The following is a 9,453-nucleotide window of genomic DNA, read 5'->3' as shown; positions in this document are numbered from 1 at the left end:
TGCAAGGACGTGCATTGGGGAGGAAACAGGTACTTAAATTAATCCTTTCCAAATGAACATATGCCATAAAAATGGAATTAACACCTGTGCAGATAAAACGCTTCAGCTCCCTTACGTGGTGATGCTCGAATTGCATTTTCACTTGGTTCTAATCAGATTCCTGATAGCTCTGAACAGGATTCAGGAACCTGACCTGCAGGAGTTTGGAACATTGAAGGGGGGAAAAGAATTCTTTAATACCCACTTATCAGGACAGTGTGTTCAGAGGGAATTTCAGGGGAGATAAGGAGAGGAAAGGGGGCTCTGGAAGTGAGAAACACCAGCTCACAGTTAAACAAATAAAGTTCTTTTAATAGCTCTGCAACTTTAGCATTCAAGTGAGTATCATTTTATCCTGCATAATATCAACATCTACAAATCAATGCAATAACAGAGTTTTTTGTAATGTTTTTAGGGTTCTGGTCCCTAAACATTCTATATCTGAACAAGGCATATCTGCTATTTGGGTTTTGGTTTTTTGGTAGCAATGTCAGTCATTGAGTCCTAAGGCTCTTTAATTCCTTTTCCCTCTTCTTCACCTTCTTGAAGACACGTTTATGCTAAGAATCATCCTCTGGATTTTTTCATCATTCCTTAAATTATTTGCTTTTGCAGCACAGATCTTCTCTTGCTGGTCCTTCATCAGCTGCTCCAGCTCAGCCAGCTCAGCCTTCAGTGGTTCCAGAGTGCTGTCTGTGATGCTGGAAGAGACACAAGGAACGTGATGTTGTTGGAAGCTTTCAAGCCACTTCAGGTTATTTAATCTTCCAAGAAAATATATTTCAATACCTGAAAGGCTGCAAAGTATTCCATGGAATCACACAGAATTTGGTTTGGAAGGGACCTTAAAGCCCACCCAGTCCCAGCCCCTCCCATGGGCAGGGACACTGATGGATTCATCATGTTCTGGTGTGAGACAAGTGTTGAAGATTGCAATGCAAGATGTTTTCCATTGCCATCTATATGGCAGATTACCTTTATCAAGTGGGCAGTTTGCCTTTGAGTGACCACATTCACACCTCCCTCGGGAGGGCTCATTGCTGATAACAGACTATTGAATGTCACTGCATGGCTGATAAGAACTAGAACATCCCATTGGGAGATGCTCCGCCCAGAGGGAGGAGCCAAGCATTGCTACCCGGATATAATCCAGAGGTTTGGGAGACACCAGCACGGCTTTCTCCATGGGATTCCCCAGAGGAACAGCAGCTGCCTCTCCTTCCACTGGATCTTCAGAGGAAGAATCCATCCTTCTCTACAGGACCCCCTTGCTCCAGCAGAACCAGCCCTGACACTGCAGGAGGGCTGCAGCCACATTTCCAATGGGACTGCCACCAACAGCCTGACCCACAGGGTGTCAGGTTGGGTTCTGACTCTGTCAGTGTTGCTCTAGTGCACTGCATTGTTTATTTTATCCTTTTATTTTTTTTTTCTTTTCCCTATTAAAGAACTGTTATTTCCTGCTCCCATATTTTTACCTGAGAGCCCCTTAAATTAAAATTTATAGCAATTCAGAGGGGTGGGGAGGGTTTACATTGTCCATTTTAAGAGAAGCTCCCGCCTTCCTTAGCAGACTCCTGTCTTTCCAAACCAAGACAACAAGGAAGGCCAAAGGAGCTGTTTCACCAACTGTCCTTCCCACCACAACAACTGTCCTGCTTTGGGTTCAATATTTCCATTGTTTCTAAGTTTTAAGGGCCCCTGAAATCTGTCCCCAGAGACGAGCTCACCTCTGCTCCCTGCGCAAAGCCTCGGCGTGCTCCCGGTTCTCCTGGCGCCACAGCAGCAGCTCGTTCCTCATGGCATCCATGTCCTCCTGGATGTAATCCACCATCCTGCCCAGCCTCAGCACATGCTGGCACACAGTCTGAATGGAGCCCTGGAACTTCTCAATCTCTTTGGCTACCAAGTCTCTCTCCCTCTTCCTGGATGCTTCTGAGACAATTGGCTTCTCCTAACAGGAGGGACAAACAGGGGGAGCATCAGAATGAGGGAAAACTCTGGCTGTAGGCTGAATGAAGGGTGTTTGGAGACTGCAAACAGGGAAGGAGCTGGAGAAGTGTTCATGACAGTTTGAAATGGAAGAGAAGAATCCTGGAATCACAGAATGGTTTGGGTTGGGAGGGATCTTGGAGCCCATCCCATCCCATCCCCTGCCATGGACAGGGACACCTCCAACTATCCCAGGTTGCTCCAAGCCCTGTCCAGCCTGGCCTGGGACACTTCCAGGGATGGGAGCAGCCACACATTTCTGGACAAGCTTTGGAAGCAGCATCAAGTTCTGCTGCTGTGTGGGAGCTCCAGGGCACAGGCTCCTCTGAGTTCTCTGCATCAGCCCCTTCAAGATGCTTCTCTCCCTCCACTGTCCATATGTGGATCTCCAGCTCCTGAAGCATGGTTACTCCCTGCCTTGCACTCCTGTCCACGGCTGTAAAACCATACAGGCTGCAGGTGTGGCCTCCATAAACCCCACTACTCCAGAGGAATTTGGGCTTGTGCTACTTTCCCTCATGTGCAGCCAGCAGAGTCTCTGTGGTGCAGCTCCTGAGGCCCCTCAGTTCACTGCAAGTCAAACTCAGAGTTTGCTCCAGTGGCAAAGCCAGCAGGAGCACGAGTATGCTGTAAAAAGAGCAGAGTGATGCCACACTGCTAATACACTGGAATAATCTTATTCCAGCAAAGCCATTAAGGAAAAGCCCACTGGGATTTTCTCCCCCATGAATCAAAACCAACCTCGTTTTTCTTTCCTTCCAACACTCCTGCAGGTCAAATTCCCCAACCCAGCCACACAGAGCTTGAAGTAGAGTTTATTTAAAGTAATTCTGTTTATTATATGCCAAACAACTAGAAAGGCCTTTCCCTGCCACCCCAACCAGAGGGTGAACCAATTCCTGGCACAATTCCTGCCTCACACAGAGGTGGCAGTGCTGGGACAGGGAACTGTCCCCTGTCCCCTCCTCCCAGCTGTCTGCCTTCCCCTGCGAGCTGGGCTGTGTGCTCAGCTGGCTCTGGAGGCTGCAGGGCCTCCAGCCAAGCACACTTCAGCAGCCCTGGGCTGGCTGCAGGGCTGGGCACATGCAGGGATGTGTTTGAGGGAAAGGCTGAGCCTCACTGGGGGCTGCTGCCCGCGCCCTGCCACACACGCGGTGCAGGAAATGCTGCATTTCTGACTGCACTGGGGTTCCTGTTTGGGGGGTTCCAGCAGGAGCTGGGCTCAGGTGACAGATGCTGCTGAAGCTGAGCCCCTGGCTGCCCAGGTCACCTCACTAGAGCTGGCTGAGCTGTTAGAAACAACACAGCCCTGAGCTCCCTCCTCCTCAGGCCATGCCTCCCTCACAGCAGCAGCAGCAGGTGCTCATTACACCACACCAGCCACAGGATTTTCTGGAGCCATCCATGCCTCTGCTGTCCTTTAGGATGGAAGAGCTGTGATCTCACAGTGTTTCAAGCCCTTCTCTCTCTCTCTATCCTGACTCTTCTCCTACTCCTTTTCCTGCTCTGTGCTCCTCCAAAGGCAGAGGGAAGGCTCAGTCCCCAGCACTGCATTTTCCACAGGGGGCTGGCAAGTGAGCTATGCAGACAAGCACCTCCAGCCCATCAGCAGAGCTGTATCAGGTCCAACAGCTTCCCAGGAAGACATCCCATTCCCTTGTTTTTCCTAAGTGCTCCAAACCCTCACCACTCTCCTCCCCACCATCCATTATCCGAAGGCTCAGCCAAAAAATAAGGAATTTATTTCACATCCAGCTCTCTCAGAAGAGAGAAGACTCAGCCAGTCCATTATCTGGGGGTTGGTGCTGCCTCATTTCTATTTTCCAAATGCCATGTTTTGGACTGTTTCCCAAGGCATTCTGCTGGAAAAGCTGGCAGTCCATGGTTTGGATGAGTGCACTTCTCAAGGGATAAAACCTGGCTGATGGCCTGACCCAGACAGGGGTGGGGAATGGGGCCATGTCCAGCTGGGATTGGTCACCAGTGGGGTTCCCCAGGGCTCAGTACTCGGCCCAGCTCTGTTGAGTATTTTGATCTTTATCAGGGATGTGGCTGAGGGGATGGAGGGCACCCTCAGGAAGCTGCAGACACAAAGCTGGTGGGATGTGGATTTGCTGGGGGACAGGAAGGCTCTGCAGAGGGATCCATGGGCCAGCAAGGCCAAGGGCCAGCTCCTTGTGAGCCCATGGGACACTGCAGGCTCAGGGAGGAGCAGCTGGGAAGCTGGAAAAGGCCCTGGCAGTGTTGGTGACAGGGCTGGAAAAGGCCCTGGCAGTGTTGGTGACAGGGCTGAACACCAGGTCATGGCCCCCAGGCTGTGCCAGCCGTGGTGTGACAGCCCCAGGGCAGGGATTGTCCCCAGGGCTGGCCCTGCTGAGGCCCCTCTGGGGCTGGGGCCAGTTCTGGGCACTCAGAGCCAGAGGGATAATGAGGGAACACTGGAGAATGGCCAGGGCAGGGAATGGAGCCCCAGGAGGGGCTGAAGGAGCTGGGAAGGGCTCAGCCTGGAGCAGAGGAGGCTCAGGGGGCCCTTGTGGCTCAGCACAGCTCCTGCCAGGAGGGGACAGCCGGGGGGTCGGGCTGTGCTCCAGGGAACAGGGACAGGAGCAGAGGGAACGGCCTCAGGCTGGGCCAGGGCAGGCTCAGGGTGGACACCAGCAGGAATTTCCCCATGCAAAGGGTACTCAGGGATTGGAATGCACTGCCCAGGGTGGTGTGGAGTCCCCATCCCAGGAGGTGTCCAAGAAACACTTGGATGTGGCACTCAGTGCCCTGGGCTGGGGACAAGGTGAGCATCAGGCACAGGGTGGACTCAAAGGTCTTGGAGATATTTTCCAACCCAAATAATTCTGTGATTCTCTTTCTCATCCTTGTAATGCTGGCATGACCCCTCTGATACCTAGACAGACCAAGCAGCCACACTTCCCTCCACGGGGAAGTGTAGGATCAAAATTAAAAAAAAAATAGCAATGATGCTTTAGATACAGAACATATCTATATACAGATCTACACAGGTCTGTAAACACAGGTCCAGCTCACAATTTGAAATATTAGAGGCTAAAATACACAGCTGCTTGAAAAGCTCAAGTAAAACAAAAAAAAAAAATTGGAATATTTTTCATGAATCAATTCCTTAAAGTGCATTACTAAATACTGAAAATTAATTATAGTGTTCCTGTATCTCCAGCATGTTCTCCGTGCAGTTGAATACTTCAAAAGTGAGATTCAAAGGAGAAAATATCCCATCCAAAGTCAGTCATGGAATTACAGGATTGTCACTGTTGGAGAGGACCTTTAGGATCATCAAGGCCAACTGGCATTGCAAGAACTGAAACATAACACCATGAAAAAATCTATTCAATCCTATTTGAAATAAAAATCTAATAAATACTATTCCTACAGGTTCATCATAGGATTGCTTAAAAATAAAACAACAAAAAAAAAATCTAAATTAGTGATACTGAAGTATAAGAATGCCCAAGTTTCAAGAAAAATTTCCTCCCAAGAAAGATTTCCCAACCAGAAGGCACAGCAGCTCAAGCTGTGAAAATCACCATCCATTCTTTCTTTTTCTCATTAACACCTGTGCTAATGATCCCAGAATCCCAGAGTGGTTTGGGTGGGAAGGAACCTCAAAGCCCATCCAGTTCCAAGCCACCATGGGCAGGGACACCCTCCACTATCCCAGGTTGCTCCAGGCCCATCCAAGCTGGCCTGGGACATTCCAGGGATGGGACAGCCACAATTCCACGCCCTGCAGCTCAAGGCTCAGAATTATCACTGTGACACTCTCAAGCTTTGCCAACCCACACTGATTGTAAATAATTAAGGGGAAAGAAATGCATTAGAGGCTGTCCCCAGCTCCACAGGTGCAGCTATGGGTTAAAATCTCTGGAATGGTGGCAGGAGGTTTCTCCTAGCCGGCGACGTGGGCGGTACGAGCGCCGAGTGCCACCTCTGCTCACTCTGCACAAACGTGGAACAGGAGATTTCCAGCCAGAATCCAAATTGTTCCAGGCTTTTTCATCAGCCCCTACACCTCAAGCAAGTCCCCTTTCCCAACAGCCCCAGAATCAATAAATTATCCTCGTGTAAAAGGCTGGAGCACTTCTGTAGGCCCAACACGTTTCCTTTCCTTCGTGTTTTTCATGAGGCACCAAGAGAAATGTTTGCTTTGGATTGCTGGGAAAAGGCTGCTTTTCCCATTACCTCAATGGGAGCAGAACACAACGTGGACTCAGGGGCAGCCACCTGAGAAATCTGAAAGCAGGAATTTTCTTTTTTAATCAAAATGGTGGAAATTATCAACAAGGCTCCAGAAGCCACCAGAATTTCAAGAAACAGCATTTGCTTACTTTTATACACCTTCCCCTTTGTTCCCTTTTTTTTAATTAACAGGCTTTTAAATATCAATCAAATTAGAACAAGCATCCATCAAGCATTTCAATAGTTTCTACAGCCCCTTTTAACACTATTATTATGTCCCACTAGGAAAACAGACCCAAGTAATCACAGTTTTATTGAGCTCCACCATTTCCCCCACCTCTTTCTACAGGACAGGGCAGAAACTTCATTTTGGACAAGTAACTGGGATATATCCAGTGCAAAACCAACAAGGTGGAGCACTTTTTTTATGGTATAAAATATATTTTTTGATCATAAAGAGTGTTTTCTTTTCCTGGTTTTTACAGAGTCTGTGTTTTAAGTATATTGTAACTATCCACCAGGGATCCCCATAAGAAACTCTTTCACAGAACCAGGGGGAAACAGTAAATGTTAAAGCATTTCAAATGAACAGGATGCTTTTTCTGCTGATGCCAGGTATGGGGTTCAGGCACAGGCCAAGGAGTTGGAGACACAATGTTCTTTATCACTGCACTTGCCAGAGTCAGTCTGACCTGCTCCTGAGCTGGAAGGCTCCACAAGGAAATAAAAGAATGGCTCTTTCAAGAGAGCTTTTTCAATCTCTTTTTTTTTGTTATTGTTGTTGGAGGGTGGTGGTTTTCCACATTAACTGAAGTTCATACTTGATCCTTCCAAAAAGAGCTGGACTTTTCACCTGTCCATGAACACCCACTCCAGCCCACACACCCACCCTGCCTGCCTGGGGAGAAGTCACTCCCAAAATCTCCTGTATTTGGGGCAGTATTCAGCACACAAAGCAAAATTATAGAACCATGGAATGGTCTGGCTTGGAAGGGATCTCAGAGCCCATCCCATTCCACCCCTGCCATGGGCAGGGACACCTTCCACTATCCCAGGCTGCTCCAAGCCCCATCCAGCCTGGCCTTGGGCACTGCCAGGGATCCAGGGGCAGCCACAGCTGCTCTGGGCAGTGCCAGGGCCTGCCCACCCTGCCAGGGAACAATTCCTAATTCCCAATATCCCATCCATGCCTGCCCTCTGGCAGTGGGAGCCATTCCCTGTGTCCTGTCCCTCCATCCCTTGTCCCCAGTCCCTCTCCAGCTCTCCTGGAGCCCCTTTAGGCCCTGCCAAAGGCTCTGAGCTCTCCCTGGAGCCTTCTCCTCTCCAGGTGAGCACGCCCAGCTCTCCCAGCCTGGCTCCAGCCCTGTGAATCCTGAGCCAGAGAAAAGCCAGGAGAGGATTCCAGCTGAAATCAGTGACAGCAGAGCACATTAATTCACCCATGATGCCAGACTGGTGCCACTTCTGCCCAGCCCTCCCTCTCTCCTCACACTCTCTGTATCCAGAACCTCTTCCTGCTGAAAGAGCACCCTTTGCTGGTGAAAAAGGACTTGGGATAAACCTGCTCCTTGTATTAAACAGCTTCCCTCCCCCCAGGCTGTGCCCCAGCACCTTGAAAGACATGACAGGCCCTGTGCTGTGTCCTTTACACACTGCACCTCTCCTGGGGGCAACCACAGCTGCCTCACCACTTTTACACATCCTTTGTGCCCACACATCCATCTGCTGTCTCACCTGGATTTATAGTGCACCCACAGGACAGGAATTCCATGGTCTGGGGCACAAAGGAGCCCTGACGCCAGGATTATCCCAAGAGTGGCCAGAGCCCTGTTTCTGTGTTCACAGCTTGCAGCAGGACTGCTTGGGGGCCACATTTTTGGGGCCACATTTTTGTTCCCTAGAGCTGGGAGCAGTGTGAGGACCCTGGAGCACACACTCCCTCCATCTGAGCCCCTGTGCTGCTCAGCTGCTGGGTTAAAAATCCTGTTTTGGAGGAACTGTGTGCTTGCAGCAGAGATTTCCCACGGAATTAGCATCACATCAGCATCCACAGAGATGTGACAGAGGTGAAAACCCTTCCATGGGTAACTCCTCCTCTTCCATTTCCCTGTCAGCATTCCTGAGGACACACCAAGCTGGCAGGAGGCTGTGGTGGGAAGGATGAGCCTCTCCCAAAATCCTAACTGCTGGCATTTCTGACTGCTGCTGCTGAACACAGCACATTCACTGCAGGGCCTGGAGGGCAGGCACACCCAGATGTGCAGCTGATGGATTCCTGTAAAAATCAGTGACCTGCAGCTCTTCAAACAAACAGAATCAGTACTGATTAGATCTGTCCTCAGCTCTGAAGTGCATCATGTGCCACACTGCTAATTCAAGTTAATATTGCCCAGGTGCTGAGCTATTCAATACCACTTGTTCCTCCCTGAAGCCTCCAAGCTGCTGCTTTTCTGAAGCCCCTTTTTTTGGTAGTGCAAAGATGGGAATTCTGTTATCCCACTTGCTTCAGCTATTTAATAACCTGCCTACGTTTTTCCACACATCAAATAAATGAAGTGGAATACAAAATGGAACATCTGGTTCTTTCTCTGGTTGACATTAGAGGCTTAGACTCTAAACAAATACATTTAGGAAGTTTTTTTAGGAATTTGTTAGGCTGAACACAGCTAATCAAGGCAGCAAAAATCTTGTGTATTTTCAGAATGACCCCTTTGTTTGACCTCAAAATTGTGTATATTATTTTAAGTCTCTGCACATGCAAAACCTAGATGATGAAAGTCCCAGTTTTCTTTCCTTCTCCCCTGTTCTCCTTTATTAAAACTCCTTAAAAAGCAAATGCATGTTTGGGAAACACAGCACAGAAAGGGTTCTGGAGGAATGTTTTTAACATAAATAAATGTTCCCCAGGCATCAGCAGCTGGAAGGTGTGAAACATCCCTGAAAGGGCACCAGCATTACATTTGGATTAAGCATTAATCCACCAACTTCACCTCATTTCTGGTTGATTAATCCCCAATAAATCAGGTGGATCCATTGATCATTTTTTTGCTGAATACTGCAGTTAATAATGTATTAACCAAAAGTTCCAGCACTCAGCCTGCTATTTTTTCCCCTCTTCACTTTCCCAACTGGCAGAAGACCAAGGCTTTAAAGACTAATGAATAGAAGTGGGAAAATATTTCATTTCTTTTGGATGTATTGAATAGTTTAATAAAA

General features: G+C 48.7%; 1 protein-coding gene across 2 annotated transcripts in view; it reads right to left on the bottom strand.

The window, feature by feature from the left end:
• Positions 1–330: 330 nt before the first annotated feature.
• TRAF3IP1 (TRAF3 interacting protein 1) overlaps positions 331–9,453 on the bottom strand; it is a 29,375-nt gene continuing 20,252 nt past the window's right edge. For both annotated transcript variants that reach the window (XM_077180985.1, XM_054653072.2), the window contains exons 14-15: positions 1,770–1,993; positions 331–740 (exon numbers count right to left, since the gene is read on the bottom strand). In XM_077180985.1, coding sequence (XP_077037100.1) covers positions 575–740; positions 1,770–1,993 — 390 coding nt within the window. In that variant the 3' untranslated portion in view covers positions 331–574. The remainder of the gene's footprint in view (positions 741–1,769; positions 1,994–9,453) is intronic.

Source organism: Agelaius phoeniceus, chromosome 7 (assembly GCF_051311805.1).
Source record: "Agelaius phoeniceus isolate bAgePho1 chromosome 7, bAgePho1.hap1, whole genome shotgun sequence".
Taxonomy (NCBI): domain Eukaryota; kingdom Metazoa; phylum Chordata; class Aves; order Passeriformes; family Icteridae; genus Agelaius; species Agelaius phoeniceus.
The sequence above is the reverse complement of the archived record's forward strand: the minus strand, read 5'-3'. Positions and strand labels throughout refer to the sequence as shown.